General features: G+C 39.7%; 1 protein-coding gene across 1 annotated transcript; it reads left to right on the top strand.

Annotated features, from left to right (window-relative positions):
• Positions 1–568: 568 nt before the first annotated feature.
• On the top strand, positions 569–21,607 carry LOC111343424 (adenylate cyclase type 3-like). The gene is made up of 24 exons (XM_022950596.2): positions 569–1,536; positions 4,498–4,647; positions 5,564–5,694; positions 6,538–6,649; positions 7,969–8,093; positions 8,204–8,365; positions 9,036–9,207; positions 9,684–9,830; positions 10,389–10,429; positions 10,599–10,652; positions 10,790–10,850; positions 12,628–12,725; positions 13,055–13,142; positions 13,974–14,090; positions 14,514–14,615; positions 15,212–15,387; positions 16,179–16,263; positions 16,407–16,448; positions 16,691–16,810; positions 17,415–17,561; positions 18,098–18,190; positions 18,959–19,076; positions 19,537–19,661; positions 20,675–21,607. Exons 1-24 carry the CDS (start codon positions 703–705, stop codon positions 20,840–20,842), a joined length of 3,468 nt encoding a protein of 1,155 aa, XP_022806331.2. The 5' UTR covers positions 569–702; the 3' UTR covers positions 20,843–21,607.
• The last annotated feature ends 712 nt before the right edge of the window (positions 21,608–22,319 follow it).

Raw genomic sequence — 22,319 nt, 5'->3', positions numbered from 1 at the left:
TCTTTTGCAATGGCCGCCAAAATCAAGCATGTATTCTTATTTTGACATCTTTCAGACACGGTTTGTACCCTAATAATCCCAACGTTATGCTGAATAGAAACCGAAATTTGGAGTTTAATTTGTAAAAGAATATAAAATGCTGTCACCCTTGGCGAAATAACGAGAAGTTTATTTTACTTGTATGCATATTAGACCGCACGGATGGAAAATTGGTGGATGAGTTTTTATCCAAGGTCTGTATCACTTTATGGAGGAGCGTTTTGTCGAAATGTAAAAATCGACGTCTGTTGCTAGATGTGAACAGAAGTTCTTCGCGCGTAAACGTTTCAATTTAGACTAATTATACAAGAAAGTTATTGACGCTTCTGAGTTAAGAATTTCAGGAGGTTATTAGGCGAATAAAAAAACATCATAATGAACTACTTTTTCTGTTTTATTTTTGCCTCTTGTTAAAACACATGCTGGTGAAGTAAATTTTGTCGACGGGTTTTAATTTTTTCCTACTGGGGGCATTGTTGAGATGGCCAATCAGACTTATACAGAAGATTTGACTTACATTTGCATAAAACGCAGCGGTGAGGTGAGAGTCTGTGTAAACTCGATTGATTGCCGCACATAAAAAGATACGATGAAGGTCCGCCACGAGCTGGTAATTTGCGGTAAAAGTGGTCGATAAAAGGGTGACAAAAACCATAAAAAACCATGAAGAAAAATGGAGCAACGGCGAGAGTGACGCCTGCATTTGTGAAATGGAGCGATGAAACTGAAAATAACATTAACGGGCTTGAAACTAGCAAAGGACGAAGGAAATCTCGCTCAGAGGAAGGAGAAAATTCAGGAACTCCTACTTCCTTTAAAACGATAAACACAAGAACTTACGATTGGGATAGAACTATTTCTGAAACGAAGATCAGTACGTCAAATGTTAAGGTTGCTTTCGCTAAAGATAGCAGCTCTTACAACAACACGCAGTCGAGTAAAATGCGCATGATTTTGGCATCAGTTGGCAAATTGATGTGTTTGCCTTCTTGTTTCAGAGTACAATTCTCGTCTCGCCAACTGGAAGAGATTTACCAACGTTACTACTGCCGGCAGAAGCTGGACAGGATTTTGTATATAATTTTACTGGATTTTGTGGTCAATTTGTGTTTAATCACGATGTATTCGGTGGTTTTTACCAAATCGAACCGGACACAAGTGAATCGAATCATAGTCACTTCTACCTTCTGCGCGCTTAACCTCTCGTTCATCATTCTACATTTTTTGAAGCTGTTTCCCGCTCGAGTTTTTAAATTCCTGCCCTATATTGTATGGTTCACAGTGTTCTTCCAGTTACAAGTGGATTTGGCCATAGGTTATTATCCTCTTGTGCCAAGCGATTCCGTTGGGATGTTCCTCTTTTTTATGTTTATAACAAATGTTATGCTACCCGCCAGTTTACCTCTGTGTGCTGCCATGTCGCTCCTGGTTGCTGTGGGACATATTACCATAACCAGTACTTTTGCTACAAAAAATCGAGAGTATTTTGGAAGGCAGGTAGGTAAATATAAGTTTATAACTAGTGGAGTTTTAAAAAAATCTCCGTAAGCGAAGAACACCTATTATTTATGGCAAATTTATATTCGTCATGTAGAAACAACCTAACGGATCGCATAGAAAGTGAACGATAAAAGTAAATTTGCAGTACCCCATCTGAAAAGCTTGCAAGGTTTCGCTAATTACAGACTATTAAGATCTTCCGTTGTCTTATTTTGTTGTTTTGATGTCGAAAATTGCACCATACCCGTATATTTGAACCACGCGCACTGTCGCTTGTTTTTAGCGCAGATAAATGTCAAAACGTTTAAATTGCCGGTCTTCTGCGAAAGATGCAACAATACTGAGAACCTTCCATCGCCACCTGGTTTTCTTTTCATGTTTTTATCCCTAGCTTAGTATTAGCTTAGTTGGAAATTTTTCTTTAATATTGCTGCTCTTTTCAGTTCTTGCCGACCCAAATGCACAACTTTTCGTAACAAGGCAGAGCAGAACATTTTCAACTTTTGCGTGGTTCAGCCCAGCACGCACAGAACGTTAGCCGCTAAAGTCATTTTTCAAGATTGTATTCTCTCGATATTGAAGCGCTACTATATTTACAATGGAAAATCTTCATATTAGTATGGAAACATCTCCTTAGGTACAAATAAGCGAAACGTGCCTCATTAAATGGTATAAACCATACTCGTTCCTTCGCAACGATTTTGCAAAATTTTAATTTTTCAAAATTTAACCCTTGTTTATCGCTCAGTTTTGCTACAGTGACTGGACTTATTTCCGACCAAAATTTTTGTCATTGTATTAAATGCCCAACTTTCAAACAGTAGACTGAAGAAGGAAATGAAAACAAAAATTTTCTAGTTTTGCGAGCTGGCAGTAAAACCTTCGTTAACTGAAAACCTCAGATAGATTGTCTTTTAATTTCAAATGCTATACCAAATTCAATCGTAAGCTTGAATTTTAATGAAGAGTAAGACCTTGAAAACCTATTTTGTCAGAGCGAACAAAGATTTACTGGTGGCGTAACATATTCAGTTCATCATTTCGGGTTTAATTTATATCTTGCTTAGCAACACAAAATAATTAAACTCTATGTGGAACACAGTACTGGAAACATCATACTATCAACATTGGCCAGTTTTTAGCTATCTCTTAAAGAAGACGTCGACACAATTTTTTTGATGGTGAAAAGCTTTATAGCTTACAACTTTGCTAACCTAATAAAATATTATCCCACATTTGGCGCTATAATGAAAGTGCTGTGCAATAGGTTCTGTTTACTAAAGTCTCTCAGGCATAATGACTTTGAGACTTATAATCTCGTCACATGGTGGACCGAATGCGTCACTCGCAGTGGAAAGCCAATAGCAGTCTTCATGAAAAATTTATCACCAGCGATGTAATTTGAGTAATGAATTGTTTCGTCAAAGAGGACACAATCTCTAAAAGCTTCCTTTAAGACAAGCCTGAAATCCACTAACGCAACGATGTCAAAGTTTGGCTTTCAATAGGCTTATTTACTAACATGGTTTTAATAGATTGTATCTAACATCTCCAAGTGACATCTAAATTTCGTACAATTTCGCTTTTAATTGAAAATAATTCGTCTTTTAGTTATCATAATTTTCCATTCAAAAATAACAGAATCTAGGGAAAACATTATGACTTTTATGATCGCAGCTGGAAACAATAAACTTATTTTTGTTTGTAGATTAACAATAGGGGTTCCCGTTAAGATGATAACGGCTTGGATGTTTTCGGTATCTCCACGGGTTCCAAATTTGATATGATACAAACTGATGCACGCAACTGAAAATCAGAATCAGAGCGTCTGCACCGAAATTTGAACATATAACAATTGCCCGAATCTCTGCGATTTGCAATTATGTGACAATCTAGGGTTATTTTTCTTCCGATCTCAATCGTCTTTTCCCTTAAACATATCGCTTTCAATGTGCCTTAAAATGTAGCGAATAAATGGCAGAAAAACAGTTGCGATTAGCTTATTTTTGGCGGTCACATGAGCTGATTTTGCAGAAAAAACAAGTTTCTCCAATCGTAACAAATCGCTTTTTGTCGCGCAAAATATGTCGAAACCCGTAGTCGATTTGGCCAAAAAACTGAACATTTTATCAAGGCCTGGAAAAAACATTTCCTTTTAAATTACCCAACCTTGTTTGACTTTCTAATGAAAGACGGGTAATCGCTGACTGAAACTTTCCCAACGTGTGTCTTGAAGATAAAGAGTTTCAAAGGAAGTGAAATCTAAACTCCTGCTGTTTAACAAATACCAGCAGTAATACTTTGATGATAATAAATGACACCATCGATTATACTTTTAAAGTGGAAACGAAAGTAAAAATAAGGAAATTACTCAGAAAAATATTAGAACTTTTTCAAATACGGTAGTCGATTTAAGATACACAAAAAATTTGGCTTTGACAGTGTCAAGTAATAGCCTTGAAGTGTCTATTTTGATAAATAGGCGGGTGACATATTTGTGTGGACGAGCAGGGCTGTCCAAAGTTGACAGATTGCAAAGAAAGAGGCATGATTACTCTCGCAGTTTAATAATCAAGCTTAAAGGATGATTTTCAATATTTTTGGGATTGTAATGTCTTTAACGGATAGCTGCATATATTAACAAAGAAGACTTCCAACTGCACTTACAAAGGAAAACTACGTAGAATGTAAAGTGATAAGTAATTTCTTTGCCAAGTGTCTTTGACAATTTATTCCGTCTAGCAAAGTTCTTCCTTGACAATTGAGTTTTTCTCCTTGATTAAAATCTGTCAAGCTGTTGGATCAAATTATTTATCAGAGAAATACTTGTCATATTTGACATTTTTGTTGCCAAGAAAAGCTGCCCAACACAAACTTTACCAGAAATTCTTTCCATTGTAAATTTACAGACTTTTTAAGTTAGAGCAAACTTTTCCACTTTTTTTGTTCTACCAACAGATGGGGGCGAACATTTTGTTGTTCGTCTGCAGCAATATTATTGGTGCTATAGATTTTTATATCGCTGACAAAAGACAAAGAAGATCTGTTCTGGAAACCAGGCAGTCATTAGAAGTGAAAATCGCCTTAGAATCGGAAAATCGACAACAGGTAGGTTACTTCGGAAACTACTGGTCACCATCGCTACTTAGCAACCGCCAGTTAATGGGTGGAGCTGTAGAGTAATATTCTGTGTCGTGTTTCTCAGAGATAAAAAATTATCTTTCAAGTAGGGAGGCCGTTATGATATATTTAAGTTAGAAAAACACCAAAACATGCAGAATGAATAAAAGAAAAATGATGATGATTCAGAATAGAGAAGGTTGGCGCCGTTTGCAAACAAACAAAACTTAAAAAACTTTGGGATATATTTTGCAGGACTAAAAACTTCTGACCCAGCCTCCCTCATATATGCATTTCTAATTTGGTTTCGCAAAATTTCTCACTTACTTTAGAAGGAAACTCTGCACATGCTGGTTCTGCAGACTTGGACTGTATATTTTCGGTTAACTTGACTTTATTCTTCACAATCCAACATTGTTCACAATCCAACAACCTATCTCAATCCCATCTTTTTTGAGTTACAAAAATGCTATGTTTTATAAGCTACGGATATACACACCCAGATACGTAAGTCCGGAGTGGTAAGATAATTTAAGCTAACTTGACAAAGTTCCAGTTTTGTTTTACACATTCTTCAATGATTCGTGGCCACGAGTCTCCTGTTACATCGGCTTGCTTGACAATCATAGTGTTAGTCTATGCATGCGGTTTTACTAGCGACTATTTGATTAAATACATCTCTGTTTTTGAAGGCTCGATTATACGACGCCGGTCAATACTTCCTTTGACATTCCATAAATCCATGTTGGCGACAAGAAATAATAACTTATTTAATCAACTACTAAATATACCAAAACAGGAAAACCTTATTATGAGCACGTGCAAACTTTTCGCGACATTTCTGTTGGAAACCGTACGATACATTTGTTAGTCTTAGTCTTATTTTTTTTTTTTTATCTCATAGAGGCGATTACTTCACTCTGTCCTTCCGAAACATGTGGCCACAGAAATGGTAAATGACCTTGAACATGATGGGACATTTTTGAAAGATGGAGCATTTAACAAACTGTTTCTCAAACGCCATCAGGAGTGCAGGTAGTTATGCTTTTAACACGCGCTGATAGAGAAAAAAAAGTTTTTTTAGATTCTCCATTCTCCTAGGGAAAATGTTGAGCGAAGGTTGATTAACGTCGCAAAACAAAAAACACCAGAGTAATCATCAGAGTCAAACAGCGCAAAGGATTATATCACAAGGAGCCAATGAGATCGCGAAGTGAAAACAAGCAAACTGCGTAAGCGCGGGAAAACGTGGGTGGCTGCGGCACGGTTGTCTTTTGTGTTGAATCTGATTGGTTAAGAGGATGACGTGCGTTTTCTCGACCGATCAAATGAACTTTCTTCTTCAATAGCATTTCCTCTCACGCACTTCGCATTTGAAAATTTCTCTCTTCGCAAAATCTCTTGTTCAAGTTTTGTATAAGGAAACCTTAAGTGAAAAAAAAATTTATAAATTGATAATAATAATAATAATAATAATAATAATAATAATAATAATAATAATAATGGAACACATCTATTAAATTCGGTTCTCTAGGATCAGACTCGTATCAGACCCAAACTAACTTTGATAACAAAAACGACCTACATATAAAAATCGCGAAAGCAACTACCAGTTCGTATTGAAAGAATTTCAAAAAACGTGTATCAAAATTTTCCTTATAAAAGTAAATTACACTAAAAAATATATGAGAAGGGAAATGACACTCTTATTCTAAAAAACTGTAATAATAATAATAATAATAATAGTCATAGCTTCTCCACCTATACTGCCTAAAAAATAACACAGGAAAAACCTTCAAAGAGAACTGGAAAGAAAACTTTAAAACTCAGTTCAGTTGAGGGTAACCTTTTCTTTTTTCTTTTTCTTTTTTACTTCAGTATCCTCTTTGCTGACATCGTTGGGTTCACGGAACTTTCCTCTAAATGTACAGCAGAAGAGTTAATTATCACACTCAACGAATTGTTTGCTAACTTCGACAAGATTGGGACAGTAAGTTCTTGTTTAATTCCGCGCATTACTTAACCTCCTAAATCCCAGAAGTGATTAACTTGTAGCTTCTCTCTATAACATCCATACCTTATCCGGCAAACAAGTGGTAAGAATACACAGACTTATTAGGTAGAAGTTATTATCTCAATCTAACATCAAATCGTCGTTACTAATTTACAACGAAACGTGTAGCAGCTACACAGAAGAATTGACAATGGCTGATAGCGCGTAACAGGCTTGGTTGGAGAGCGTACGTGAGGCTAATGTTGCTCGCAGCTACGCCTCCAGCAACTCTTATGCATCCGCAGTTCGCTTGCTTCATGTCTCGATTGACGCACTTGACGTATGGAAAATTGATCAGATGGTTGAACAGCGAGATAAGTGATTATGTAGTTTAAAAGGGAAAGCTGTTAGGGAGAATGAGTGATGTTCCAAAAACTGATCCGAAGTCACAATTAAAGTAAAGTGATGAAGTTTTTTGTCGCGTTTGTCCACCCACGTGAATTTGCATTGATGATTAAACGTTGACTAACCGTTGTCATATCTCCACTTCCGCGTTTTTTTCAAGGCGTTCTGGTGCGTTTTTTTCAAGGCGTTCTGGTGCGTTTTTTCAAGGCGTTCTTCCGCGTTTTTTTTCAAGGCGTTCTGGTGCGTTTTTTTTCAAGGCGTTCTTCCGCGTTTTTTTTCAAGGCGTTCTTCCGCGTTTTTTTTCAAGGCGTTCTTCCGCGTTTTTTTCAAGGCGTTCTTCCGCGTTTTTTTCGAGGCGTTCTTCCGCGTTTTTTTCGAGGCGTTCTTCCGCGTTTTTTTCAAGGCGTTTCTGGTGCGTTTAACGCAAGTCACAAGCACTCGAGTTTAAAGAAAAGTTAAACAGCTTTTAAGTTTTATGCGGTTTTTGCATAAAAAAGACGCGTGGTATTTCTTTTTACGCAGCAGTGGAAACTGCTTACGTATGTTTTCTTTACACACGTTTTACGTACAGAAAAACTTAATCTGGTGACGCACTTGGCGATTTTATTCGCCGATGAAGGCGAATTTGATCGCCGGCGAAAATCGTCGATATCTGACACGCCAGATATCTGCATTTTTATACGCCGATTGCTGCAATCAGCTCAAATCGCCAATTGTGTCGCCGACTTAACGCGGCAGATGTTGCTTCGCACAAACTCTTTTGATTGGTCAGTTTGCCTTCCCTATTTATTGGCTAAGAGATCTCCCAGCTAATTTCGCCTTACCGGTACTTTGGAATTGATTGTGTTATCGTGTCTTCATTGTTCTTGATATTTCGATATTTATTCTGTTTTTTTTTTTTTTTCGCGCAGAAAAACAGCTGTCAACGAATTAAAATTCTTGGAGATTGTTACTATTGCATCGCGGGCCTGGATGACAACAAAAAGCATGCGCAATGTGCTGTTGAAATGGGACGTGACATGATAAGTCACATTGCGTGAGTAACTATGGAAACAAAAACAATACAAATGTCTTTTCATTGTAACGCCGTCTTTGTGATATATCTTTTAACGTACAGCGAATGATATATTTTATTCTGTTCTGCAGTAAGGTCAGGCGGCAAACCGGCGTGAAAACTCTGGACATGCGCGTCGGAGTCCATACAGGATCTGTGCTCGCTGGAGTCCTGGGAAAGATCAAGTGGCAGTTTGATGCTTGGTCAAATGACGTCACATTGGCTAACAGCATGGAATCCGGAGGAATACCCGGGTTGGTATAGCAAAAGTATTATTATTTTGTGCGGGTGTTGGTGGGATCGTGCAGTTATGCGAGACCACTCGAGCGATCGTGCGAGTTCTCGCGGGTTCACTCGAGTATAGCATAACATGATGAGGTGATTGTTTATCCATGTAATTCCAGTGAGGTTAGGAACTCGTTTTCAGATACGTGTGCAAGGTCAAGCTGGAATTTGGTGGGTTAATTCTTGCGGATAGAGGAAACTCGGAGAAGCTGGAAGGAAATCTGAGCAGAGACGCGAAACAAGAAGAAACTTGACTTTAATGTTCCGCTCTCGAACCCAGACGGAGACAATAGCTCTCGCCTTCCGTTCTCTACTACCTCCCAACTTTTGCCATCACCTTCTGATGGCATTTATCACCACGCCTCGTTTCTTCACGGCCGTTATAAATTTATTTGGCTTTGATCTCAAAGTGTGACATGGATCAGAGACCTAGAGGTGTTTTTTTCAAGTATGCGGACCGTGAACTGGCACTTTCAGTGACAATAACAAACATATTAGGTTGTTTTATTCGCATAAGCTATCATTTCCTCCGAACAGAGATGAAGGGGATCGTATGCTACTCAGGCCCTTTACCCAGCCACACCCTCATTAGGATGTTGTGCCCTTTATGAGCGTTTTCTCTCTGTTTCCTATTCACAGTCGTGTTCACATATCAGAGTCCACATACAACTGCGTTAAACTGGATTACGATGTCGAGCCGGGTGAGGGTCACACTAGAAACGACTTCATTAAAGAACAAGGAGTTAAAACGTTCTTGATTGTGAGAAGAAAAAGTGAAGACGGGAATAAACCAGCATCATCCCAAAGCCAGGTGAGTTTTTTTTATTTTTTTATTTCATAGCAGTTTTGAATTGAGTTTCGTTAGTAATGCGGGATTACTTTGTTTTGTTTTACTTCGCTTCGGGATTTGTCCATAGAACTCGCTCCATTTTCTCAACCAATCAGAGTCAAAGTAAAACCAATCGCGGTCCAGGGAGTTTGGAGGTTTTTTTCTTTGAGTTCTCATTGGTTGCTCTTGACAACTTCCATTCATCTAATTGGACGATGGGATTACTCTGGGTTTGGATTTACGTCACTTAGCCAAAAAGCGCCATAGAGTTAAAGAAAGGAAGTATATCTGTCTGATACAAATAGATGAAATAGTAAGGCAACTGGAAAGACCTCAATTCTATTGAATCAGGTTGTTATGGTCCATACAGAATAAGATATAACAAACACTTCACCGTAGAAAACCTTTGTGCTAATTTTGAAAAAACGCCAAAATGTATTTTGTTGTTCCTTTGTCAGGAAAGCGTGGACGCTATGTGGCTGACTGACCCTTCTTCAAAAGAAAAAAGACGAACCTCGTCACCAATAGTGGAGCTTATAACGGGAGATAAAGAACATATCATTAACAGAAAAGAGATGGAGTTCAGAAGAGTTTCTCTTTTTGATGTGAGCAAATAGATCATTTAGATAGCTTGCAGCTATCTAAATAACTGATTTTTGGTCTTTTCCTCGTCATCAGAGACATGTATCTCCTCTCTCGTTTATAAACTTTAAAACTAGTCTTTAAATAATATTATTAAAACTGATAAAAGAAGAGAATTTGAGATCCTGTGAGTTATAACTTGAGTCCTTAAGTGACGACCAGGTAAAAGGGTCATCTATACTTAGCACCAATTTGTACCTCTGGTGCAGTTGGCACGTTTTCCTACCTTTGGTGCATGCTGCATGTTTTCTCGCTCTTAGCGCGAGCTGCATGTTTTCCCGCTCTTCGTGCAGGCTGCATATTTTCCCGCTCTTGGTGCAGGCTGAACGTATTCCCGCTCCTGACTCGGATGGCATTTTTTCAGCTCTTTTTTCGTTCGCCACGTTTCTTTCCTGTATGCTGATTGGTTAATGCTGGTTGTCTTTTTTTACTTTCCTTGTGATTGGTCAGATCAAAACTTTTCCTTTCGTTGTAAATTCTGGACGAAATGGTGTTTGAAATTATTTTTTTCTTCATTTTAGGAGGAAGAGTCGGAAAAGTCAGACTCCTCTACTACAACAAGGTCGCTGATCTCTAAAAAATATTTTCTCTGTGTGTGTGTTTTTCCCTCAAAATTTAGAATATCGGCAACTCTTAAGATTATGCTTCATTGTGTTTCAGTTTTTTTTTATGTTTTTTGCCGCCAAAATATTTCTTTTCCTTGACACGTTCTTCCTTATTTATTATTTCAGTGAAAAAAATCTAAACATACTGCTGTCAGACGTTCTTGACGAGCGAGCAGGAGGGTATGAAGTTTGAAATAAATAGATAAATACACGAGAAAACGAGATGGATTAAACTAGCTGCGTTGATTTATAGATTTTCATTTCGTTTTTGCAGTCTTCTGCTGTAAGTAATTTTCGTTTCTTTTTATTTTCTTCAGCGTCAAGGAGAAGATGAATCCTTTTACTTTGCGATTTCTGGAAAGTGATTGTGAGTTTCAGGTAAAAACAAAATTATGGCTTTCTTATTTGAAGGATTCCGTGGAAGAAAATCCGGATCAGTATCACAACGTGAACAACTGCACACCCACCCCTCCCCTTACCCAACAGCAGTCTGTAGTATCTATGATGTAATCGTGTACGGCCGAAAGGAATTAAGGGAATTAAAAAGCACACAACACGAACAAATTGTATTGAAGAATTTAAATAATGGCGAATGAGAGTCACATTGATTAACGTAATTGTTAACTGCAACTACCTCTCGTTTTAACTTTCTGAGTTACCTTTTGTGAAGGATTATTAGATAAAAAGATGTTTTCAGGCAGTGAGTCAATCTTTTTAAAAACAAATTTAGTACTACAAAAATTAGAAATTAATTTTTGCGGGAAAAAACCAGTGATTTGAGAGCGACAGAGGAGAAAGAATTCGTGTTATTCATCGTCAAAAGGTCGTGACCGAATTTTTTCCTTACAAATTTTGCCCAGCCGGCAAAATGAGATTTATTTGTGAAAAATTGCAATGAAGCTTGTGATATTCTGCAAAGTGACTCAGGCGAAACGGGTACCGCCCGCTGTGAGCGTGCCGGATGGGAGAATATTGCCCGCTCTCGGAACCAATCAGATCGCAGAATTTGTAGAATACCGCCCGCTCACGAGCTGAGAAAAAAAAAAAAAAAATGGATACTGGCCTGATGACAGGCTGGCGGTTAACTTGAAGCATCCCATCCAGGAGGAGTTGTAATACTCCTAGTCGCTTTAAGCTAAGGAAACTGAGGAAAAGCTCCAAATGAGGGAGCCACTTAGCCTGGTACAGACTTTACTTTCCGGCTTATTCGTTGGCACTCAAACGCCAGAAATTCCATATTTCAGCTACATTACTCAACAGACACTAATATATTGAACCATTAGGTTTATTTTGCATGTTTCGGCCGAGCACCAGCGTACAATAATGAAGAAACACATACTCAAAACCATTGCATTTTCGGTAATTGTTATCAAAGCACGCGACAAAAAGACATACCGAGAGTTTAGCAACCACTAACAAACATCGTGGTTAGAACGGTGGCCAGAAAAAACCTGCTGTGAAAAACCCCGTAGGGAAAAAGAGACAGGAAATCTGGGTAGGAACCATGCACAAGCTCACGTAACCTTCCTACTAGGCTATATGCATACTTGCAAAAAATAAATAAGTAAATAAACTTAGCAATAGCTGAGAAGGTGTCGGCCTAGAATGATTGCCCACGTGCAATCACAAGCTTTAATACTCGTATCACTATACCCATAATGCATCTATACTCAAGGGCCAAGGCCTTTGTCCTGTTGCTCTCGTGCCGCAGAAATATTTAATTCTTGCATCTGTTTAAAAAACAAACAAACAAAGGAAATTCAAAGGAGAATTTAGGATTTCATCTTGGTTAATCGTGGTCTTTTCCCATAAACCCCTTGGGTCTGATTTTTTAAACAAACTTTGCCCGTTGTTTAACAAAAATTGGGTCCTAAACAGTCCTAAAATTAGCTCTACCTTTTTTCTGAACATTTATGGTTGTCTGGAGGACCGACAGCTAACAGTGGAAGGACTTGTCGTTTTATTCAATCAGCGCTCTTATAGGGAAATCCTGAGGCCCCTCGGATTGCGTAAAACCTTGGTTTGGGCTAGACCTCGTGAAAGTAACTGGCCCTTATTTTTGGTTTTACTTTTAAGACAAAACAGCAATGCTCGATCTAACATCTGGGTAGCATTGTGTCATTTTGTTATTTTTTTCCGATTTTTTTTTTTATAGTATACTCTGGAGAAACAGGAGATGAGTGGAGAGTCACTGTTTTGCCTCTGCATTGTAATCGTCTTCTGTTTCTTTGTAGAACTTGCAATTTTACCAAGGTGAGTCAGGGGGTATTATGGGTAATGAAAGTGAAGAGTGGGGACTAGAAATTAGAAAAAGAAGAGATTATATTTACGCCCATGTGTCACGAACTACAATCGGGGAAGTTGGAGGTTTTTCCTTTGCAGTCAGCTGTCTTTTTCCATTTTTAGGGAGGGAAGTGCCGTGCCGAAAGTCATTCCAAAATCTTTTTGTCTACCTGTCGTCTTTGAGATCTGGTGGAAATTTGGAGTCTCTCGAAATTTGTTACAAGCATTCGAAAGAAAAATTAGGATCACTTAAGCAAGATCTTTTTCGAAGTGTTTTACTATAATTTTATCTCACACAGATCTTTACGAAACTATTTGACGTTTTCCTTGGGATTTCTGTTCCTGGCTATTCCTACGGTAATAACAGCTGCTGTCAGTTTCCCAAAGGTGAGAGATAACTTTCTGCTGCTTATTTTAATCCTTCATTGTCTGGCACAAGTTTTAGATAAAAGAAGGAGCTAATAAAACAAGTACTTGGCCCAGTTCACCGATAGTGGGAGACGCAATGGCCTGAAGGATAATGCGCTGGACTCCGACCGTCTCCGAAAGTCCAGGTTTGGGGGAGGTAGGTAGGGGGTGCAGAGGGCGTAGCCTCCCGAACAAAAATTTGTAGCATCGCGATTGTTTGGCGAAATAATATGTTGTTAAACTTCTTTTGAACAGCTCTGGCCTGTCAATGAGAAGCTTATCAACGACACACTCGAAACTGTAAAGTTTGAAAAGAAGTTTGCTCGCGCCGACGAACGACGCAAAGGGGCATTTTGGAAAATTTGAGTAGGAGTATGCGCATGGCATGGTTAAAGATAAGCTTCCCAATGTTTCAAAACGCTCCGCCGCCTCTGTTCGAGACCTGACTGGGTACGAGTGAATTGTCAGGGAAGCCTGATGTTGGAGGGTAAATTTGCGATGGACTAGCATCCCATCCCGGGGGAAGTTAGTAATAATCGCTTGCTATGGAAGCGGGGATAAGCTCCGGCACAGTGAGCCACCTGGCTCGAGTATAGACTATTTTGCCTCTTAATTCTCCTTGGCTCAGTTCGCAGAGGAATTAACTGCGAAATCATACCTGTTTGGGCTTTGAATCTACCAGCCGGGTTCTTAGATTTTTTCTGTGTCCAACACATTCGTTAAATGTTTACTTCCACAGAAAAAATTATTTTCAAATAAAGACCTTCTTCATTAAAGAATTTACCTATTTGTGCAATTTTTTTTTTCCAGTGTTTTCCCCGGTTTCTAGTAGACCTCTCAAAGATCCTCGATGGTAGTAAACCAGCTCGAACACTTATCGCTGCTTTAAGCGTATCCGTATTGGCTGGAACAGAATTGATTGACATGGTAAGCTATCGTCAATCTCGTACCCAGGTCGAATATTATGGGATTGACATTGTCTGTGCGAGGACTGGGTAGGGGGACAAGCTACAGTACATGCCATTCTGGGACGAAACTAAAAATTTGTACCCATTATTTCTACATCCCCGAATTGGTTTTTTAAAACCATGAAAAATTAGTACTGCGGTTAAACGTCTGGCAAGGGAATCAATCTTGGCTGCCGGTCCAAAAAGGGGAAAATGAAAACTCGTGGCTTTCTGGCTTGGCTGATTGTTTGTATCTGGCAGGTGTGAAAACTTAGCTCTGACAGCCTGAAAGCACGCTACCTAATCATTACAACGTTAGCACATGCGTCGAAGTTTGACCGCAATGAAAAAGTAGAGAACAGACTGGTAACTAACTCATTAATGTTTCTCATGTCCTCCGCAGCTTGATTGTACAGCAACGAAACTGGACGAAACAAAGGATGAGCTGAGAGTCAACAGATCAGAGTATCTTAATCCTTCAAGTCCGTCATGTGAATATCCTCAGGTACGTGCTTGCACAAAGTTCAGGAATACACCGAATCGAAATATGGTGTCCAATCTGAATTGCAATTATTCTGGACTTACTAGCCTCTCGTACATGTGATAATCCTTTCTGTGTTTCTACGTAGAGACGCCATATTTCGAGATTCAGTATATTGGAAAGTTAACCCTCTCCTCACCCCAATCTTTCAAGTGACACATTGTCTCTCTCAGTTCTTTGCCCATCGAAGGACTGGAACGAGGAGATGGCTGAAACTTCAGATCCGACCAGATCTGCTTCCATTGCCGCACTTAAGAAGCGTAAGACCTTAAGAATTGTTGCAGGTGGCTATCACTAACCACTCCCAATTTCCACTACGAAGTAAAGGAGTTTATCAAGTTATGCATTTTGAAACAAAAATATATTCCTATCGTCGATCAAACCCTTCCACGCATTTTTTTGTCGACTAGAAAAGAGTCACATCAAAACCGAAATAAATGTAAAAATTCAAAGACCTCTGCGCAGTCACTCTCACTGATTTTAAAGTTATCATATTGTTATTTTTTCCCCCAAAAAATGTTGTCTCACGCTATCTTTTGTTGACTCTTCTTTGTTCCCAGTATTTTTCCTACAATGGTATCCTGATTCTAGTGGGGATCTCGGTTCTAGTCCAACTTGGCCATTCACTAAAGTTTTTATTAACACTGGGTGTCTTACTCGCCTATTGCATCATCAACATCTTTACTAAACAGGAGATTTACGATAACTATGACGCCTATGTGCACCCTGTCAATACGTAAGTTTCTACTTTGATTGTTAGTGTACACAGTAGGTTGAAACAAGAACGGATGGGTGGGGAGGGCGGGGAGCGGGGATATCTTGCTGGACGGATGCAGGTTACGGTTGGGGATAGGGGGAGAAGGAGATAGTGTGATGGGGCTAACAGGGATCAGGGATGGCTTATAGAAATAGGGATAGTGTATGGTGGATAGGACATAGGATACAAGGGTGGAGACTAAGAGAATAGGGGTTAGGTATTATGGTGCGCAGGAAGCAGAAACAGCGAGGGATAGACTGGGAATTGGGAACTTTATCCTGGAGGGATTCAGTCTAAGGCTGGGATAAGGGGATGGGGGATAGGAGGTAGGGAAAGGGAAATTAAGGGTTAGGGATTGAGAATAGGAGACAAAGGACAGGGGACAGGGGACTTAGTAAAGGGTATAAGGATGCGGGACAGAGAACAGGGAATAGGCATGGGGAATAGGGGACAGGGAACAGGAATAGGGAGCAAGGGATAGGAAAAGGGGGATAGGGGATAGCGAACAGGAATAGGAGAAATTTAATAACGGATAGAGAACAATAGATAGGGGGCGGGGGGTAGGTTTACAATAGGGGAAAAAGGGTGGGGAATTGGAAGAAAGGGATGAGGGAATAGGCGCATTGGAGAAAAGGACTAAAGAAAGAGGATATGAAAAATATTTTACGCCATTATCGCCGACCCATTCCTTTATTCATTCCAGTCTCTATGATTTAATTTCTTGCTTAATCATTTTAATTCCTTTTTTATTAACTTTTCTTTCTTGATAGAAACACGTCGTTCGTTCCAAAGAAGTATTTTTCGTCTGTCATCATGGTGCTCTGTTTTTGTATCCTCGCCCTTCATAGCCGACAAGTAAGAGATGATTTGTTAATGATATATTACTTGTGTTGACTTTTCAGTGATCGAGTAGGGAGTAGAGTTGGGTGTGGTTTCCATGTAAACACGCACGTGCATATGTTAGACACACCCAGCTAATCTACAAGTTTCTCTCTCAGGCTGAACGAACTGCACGTCTGTTGTTCTTATGGAAAATGGAGGTATGCTTGTATCTGTGATTTTATTATGATAACTTCTTTGTGCCACAAATCATTTTTGCTTACAGTTAAGAAAGGAAAACTTTTTAAGTGAAAAATTGTGTTATTCATTGAATGACATAGGCATACTCGGAGAAAAAGAACTCCGAGAGCTCGAACGTACGGCTTTCCGACTAATTCTTCGGACTTTTCGGAGCGTGCATCAGAAAACTTTTTGTTTACAGCGCTAGATGTGCTTTTTGCAGGCCTTTGAAAAGAAAACAGAAGTGGAGAAAATCAGGGAAAGAAATCAAAAGTTAGTGAACAACATTTTACCTGAGCATGTGGCGGATTATTTTCTTCAACATCAGAATAAAGACGAAACGGTAGGTTGGATGTTAACGTTCAACTTTTAGTTTCTTCGCTTTGCCTAATTTTCAATTGTATGAGTATTATGGTTTATCTGTGGAACCTAGACATGGTGCAAGCTTCGCGTGAATTGCTAAGAAAACGCGGGAAACTCAAACTCTCGCGCCAGAATGTGTATAATCTTGTGCTTGTCTCTCATTGGTCGAGAATACGTACGGTGGTAAGAGAACAAATAACATGGATAGTAACAAAACAAAATGGAAGTTGAAATCAGCGCATTGTGTAGCATGTTTTATTAAAAACTGGATCATTGGATAATGCAATTCAAGACTTTTTATTGGCTTAGCCATTATGGTATATGAGCCAATATGCCATAATCTACAAATATGGTAAGCGTACGCGTCAGCTTAAAATCAAAAGGGAGCTAAAAAATCCGGTTTCTTCTTACAAAATAATAATTTCTTGGAGGCGTTTTAATAAAACAATTATTCTACTCGCACTCGTTGGATATGAGATGATTATAGCCAACTCGGTGCTACGCGCCTCGTTGGCTATCTATCATCTCATATCCAACGCGCGCTCGTGGAGTAATTGTTAATTATCCTCTGTTTTGCGTGACAGGACCTATACAGCCAGTCATACAAGTACGTGACAGTAATGTTTGCTTCAATTCCAAACTTTGATGAATTTTACTCTGAAGATCAAATCAACGACGGCGGAAAGGAATGCATCAGGTTCTTGAACGAAATCATAAATGATTTTGACGAGGTATTGAAATCTTACATTAATACTAGAAACTCATGATCTATGTGCTAACATTTATTTAATATGGTTCCGAGATTTTTAAGAAATAGCATCGCTGAGACAAGGCAGCAGCCCTCCTTCCATCCGAGGGATATCCTTTACAAGCCCCTTTAGAAACACATGCAAAAAAGGGAGGCTCGAATCGATTATTGATATTAATTTAGAGTGTTTCGGTTGAGCTTCGTAAATCAGAACGGCCAATCAGAAGAAAGGAAAATATACCTAAGAGCCAATGAGAAATCAACGTAAAAACAACCAAACTCCCAAAGCGCGGGAAAATGAGCGCGACCAAGTCGTGATTCAGTTTTAGTTTTGCTCTGATTGGTTGAAAGAATGGTGCGGGTTTTCTGGACCAATCACAGAGCGAAGTTAAGCAAAACCACTGCTATCCCGGATCACTTTCGACACCCTATTGAAAATTGCTCTGTCAAGATACCAGTAGGATCTCATCGAATTTGAAATTTTATCTTTTTCATTCTTATTTACTTTTTATTTTCCAGGTTTTGTCAGAGGCTAGGTTTCGAACTATTGAGAAAATCAAAACGATCAAGAGCACGTATATGGCGGCAGCTGGACTCAAACCAGAATGTGAGGTAAAATGAGGAACACGTCCAATCAATAGCAACCACCTAAAATATCCATACTCCTCTCGGAGTCCTCCGCCTGGTCATTATTTATCATGGGGGAGGGGGGGAGAGGATTCTGGTTGCCTCACATTAAAATTTTATTTGATACCCCCTCTCCCTCCCCCCACGGCTTTCTGATATTTTTACTATCTCCCCCTCATTGGTAGTCAATTTTCTATAGTCCCTCTTTATACTCTTTTAGCGACAACTGATCCCCCTCTTTTCTCCATGAAAACCATGCAACCTCCCCCCCTAAAATCCTTACACCCCCTCCAAGAAGAAATGTGGACCACTTTAAGGACTGATCAGCCTGGGGGAGTGGGGTTGAAGGATTTGGTCTAGATTTAATTCGTGTCGATAAAATTTGTCTGATCCCCATAAGGCGTTTGTAATATTGTTATGATCTCCCCCTCGTTGGCAGTCAATTTTCTATATTCCCCCTTTTTGCTCTTTAGCAATGACTGATCCCCTTCAGTTCCCCCTGAAAACCATGCGATCCTCCAAAATCCCCCAACCCCTCCCTCCCTCCTGCCAGGCGATAAATAATGAACAGGTCCCTATGAGAAATTGGAAACGTGACGCAACTGAAAAGGTAAGCTTATCACTAATTTATCAAAATACGACGCGACGGCATAAACAAGATTAAGGTCTTATTTTGGTACCAGTAGTAATAGAACGAAAAAAAAGGTACCGTTGTAAACATCCGATACTTATTTTTACTCTTTCGATGTTTAGTCTCAATACAGTGAGAACTGGGAACAAGTTGTAACGGTGGTCGATTTTGCACTTGCATTGAAAGACAAACTGGATTCTATCAACGCAGAATGCTTCAATCAATTTGTCCTAAGAGTGGGTGAGTTATCGCGTTTAGTTTTTCTCTCAGTTGATTTATAGAAAGTACATAGGTCGAAAGTGGCTTTAATGGAACGAAAGTGAAGGAAGTTTAATTCTACTTATGAGATGAATGAAAACTGTCATCCGCGAAAAAAGCACCTGCGGGAAAATTCATATGATTGAAGATCATTGGTACCAATCACTAAATTAATAGCTGTCGTTCGCGTAAAGTGCGGGAAAGTTCACGTGATTGAAGATCATCAGAACTAATCACGAAATAGATAATTGTCGTCTGCAAAATGCGCGAGAAAATTTATGTGACTGAAGATCACGGGGACCAACTGCGAAAAAGACTATGTTCGTCCGCGAAAAACATGAACTGTAACGTGAATAGATGATCAAGTTATTGAGCAACAATGCCCGCTACAGTGTCTTGGAAAGCTATTTTCGGAAACTTTTTTTTTCACTTTTGTTTTCAGGAATCTGTCAAGGGCCTGTTGTAGCCGGAGTAATTGGCGCCAAAAAGCCGCACTACGACATTTGGGGCAACACGGTTAATGTGGCCAGCAGGATGGAAAGTACTGGAAAAGCTGGTTATATGCAGGTTTGTTTTGTTTCCTATTTGAAATGTACAAAAGTAAAAGGAATATAGAAAAGGTCTCCATAGCACTAAAGAGAAATGCCGATGCCAGGAATTTGTTAGAATGTCATGGGAACCATACTTCATGTCTTATTAGGCATTGAAGACATTTTAAAGGGACGAGGGTTTGTAGGTGTTCCTCTGTGTTGTGGATGAGAAAATTGCACCTTGACAGGTTTTTTGGTTAAAGAACCGTCGTGCCAGCTATTGAGCTGAGAAACTTGATGGGAAACGCTTGTTAAAGAAAACATTTGCAAACGAGGTTGATTTGATGAGGACCATACCCAAAAAAATATTGAAATAAAGGTTTAACGGAAAAGCTTCCTCGGCAAGTTTTCATTTGCCTTGTATTTATATATTTAGGAATATTTATATAGGGTAGCCCAGTTTAGCAGTTAGCTATTTTAAATGGGGCCCTGTGAACAACCACTCATCCCACCCCAGGGGGAGGACATCCACCACACAGTAATCTCGTGCGTAGGAAATTAACGTCTCCTACTTCTAACCCTGCAGGAGACTGGGCCTACGGTTTATTCGTCCTTATCCGAGAAGACTAGAATATCTATCCATTTCTTGATATTATAGAAAGGTAGCAAATTCTCTTCAGTTATTTTAAGACCATGAGTATTGGTCCGGCTTGGGCTCGAACCCTCGACCTCCCGCACAACACAATCCGGCGCTCTTACCAATTGAGCTAACCGGGGAGTGGTTTCAAATGTCGTTTACGTGTTTTTTTTTTTTTTCTGAAAATGCATATACCAAAACATTTTTCATGACAAATGCGCTCGTATAACCTGCAAGTGGGCTCTAAATAACGCTGAGGCTTGAGCGGCGAAGCCGAAAACTCGTGCAGATCTCTCACGCACACACATCGCTCGCCGCCTCGAAAGGCGCGAGCACGTTTCAAAGCCTGCTCACAGGCTACACTGACGTGGCAGCTTCACTGATTTAGAGGAACTTGCTGTCTTTTTTCGCAGGTCACAGAGCAGACGTACGACATTCTAAAGGACAAGGGCTTCAAATTCATCTACCGCGGACCTGTAAAAGTCAAAGGAAAAGGAAGGCTGGTTACGTATTATCTCACTGGAAGAGAGGCTAAGGCAAAGAGAGTGTACCTTGACTTGCCAAATACGGTGGCAATTTAACGTGCCTTTTGAGGCTGCGTGCTTAATGTCGCGTCTGGTCTCGTACTCAGACCTTGCGCGGCCAAGCAGTTGTATTTCAGTTCCAGTTACAGTTCTGGCCCAGTTTGTTCGAAGAGCGGATAACCCTATCCAACGGATAAATCCCTATCCAGCGAATAAGTGATAGAGAAATGTACTGCACTATCCACCGGATAGAGATTTATCCAGCGGATAGCGTCATGCGCCCTTCGAACAAACGGGGCCTGATAAGGACTGCGAATAGTCCTGAAAAATTTTGGCGTTTAAGTAAAACCCGTTAGGGGGCTGTGACATTCGATCTTTGAGCTGTAGTTTGAATTTCTTTGCAAGTAAGATCTCTGAGGAGGGTACGAGGGATGGAGGGGGCTGAAACCTCCCTTGCACAAAGAGCATTTTTACTCTCCCCAGACTTCTCGTGCCAAGTGAACGAAGCTGATGACTCAGTGGTCGAAAATGAAAAATTAACTCTATGTTTTTAAAAAATTGGTTGCCAGGAATTCATCCGCTGCATACTGTAGAAATATAAATATCAACAAGAGTTGAATAGAAGCTCACAGGATCAGACGTAGCCGACTGGTTTATTAATGAATACTATTTTGTAAAAAATGGGTTTTTATCTCCGGATTTGAATTTGTATAATATGTATGTAATAAACCAATATTTGCCGTTACATAAAGTGTACGTAGAGCCACTGACCGGAATCAGCTGGCGTTCCTAATGAAGGTCATTAAAACTTTGTGAATTTGAGATGTGTAATCCTCTCTATCCGTTAGAGAACAGAACAGAAGCGAAGCCACAATTGCGGTTTACGGCGCAAGCCTTAGTGTCTGTTTATTTTATATGCATAAATATCACTTCAGCCGGAAATTTTGGGAACCAAATCTGAAATGCAAATATTAGAGATGTAACGAGTGTAAAAAAAGAAGGGTGGAGCAAAAATATTTGATCATTAATTATTTGGTTTTAAAAATTTTAGAACAAACTTTTAAATAGCGGAAAAGGCAGGCAGTTCACCAAAATCCAGAATCAGCTGAACTAGACAATCCACAGGCGCTGTGGCCAACAAAATAGTAGCTTAGGGGGGGAAGGTTGTTGGTTTTCTGTTGGAGCTTGTGTCTCCCCTCCTCCCTATTACAACTTGGCATTTTCTCAAATGAGATTAAGACACCTTATTTGGGAAAGATTTCATCAAACGGTGGATCCTTGCCTTAAGCTTTAAATACCGGGGTGAGCGGAGGGTGGGGGGAGGGGGGAGGGGGAGGGGGAGGGGGTTCAAGTGACTCCCTTCTCAGAGAGCTCTACGAAGTGAAAAGATTCAGTTTGCCACCCCCTATTCTTGCGTTTAAATCAAAAATATATATGCAAGACGCTAGTATCGCAGAGGTCAGTGGTTCGAATCCTGTACAGGCCTGAAATTTTTTTCAGGTCTGATTTTCACCATTGCTCAAATAGTGCTTTA

This window comes from Stylophora pistillata, chromosome 2, assembly GCF_964205215.1.
Source record: "Stylophora pistillata chromosome 2, jaStyPist1.2, whole genome shotgun sequence".
Taxonomy (NCBI): domain Eukaryota; kingdom Metazoa; phylum Cnidaria; class Anthozoa; order Scleractinia; family Pocilloporidae; genus Stylophora; species Stylophora pistillata.
Note: the sequence above shows the minus strand (reverse complement) of the source record. Positions and strands in the feature narration are given on the sequence as shown.

Coding starts and splice junctions, on each gene's coding strand:
- LOC111343424 (XM_022950596.2), top strand. CDS start 703: ATGAAGAAAAATGGAGCAACGGCGAGAGTGACGCCTGCATTTGTGAAA. Junction 14,091..14,513: donor GAACAGAATTGATTGACATG/GTAAGCTATCGT, acceptor TGTCCTCCGCAG/CTTGATTGTACAGCAACGAA. Junction 16,449..16,690: donor TGTTCTTATGGAAAATGGAG/GTATGCTTGTAT, acceptor TGCTTTTTGCAG/GCCTTTGAAAAGAAAACAGA.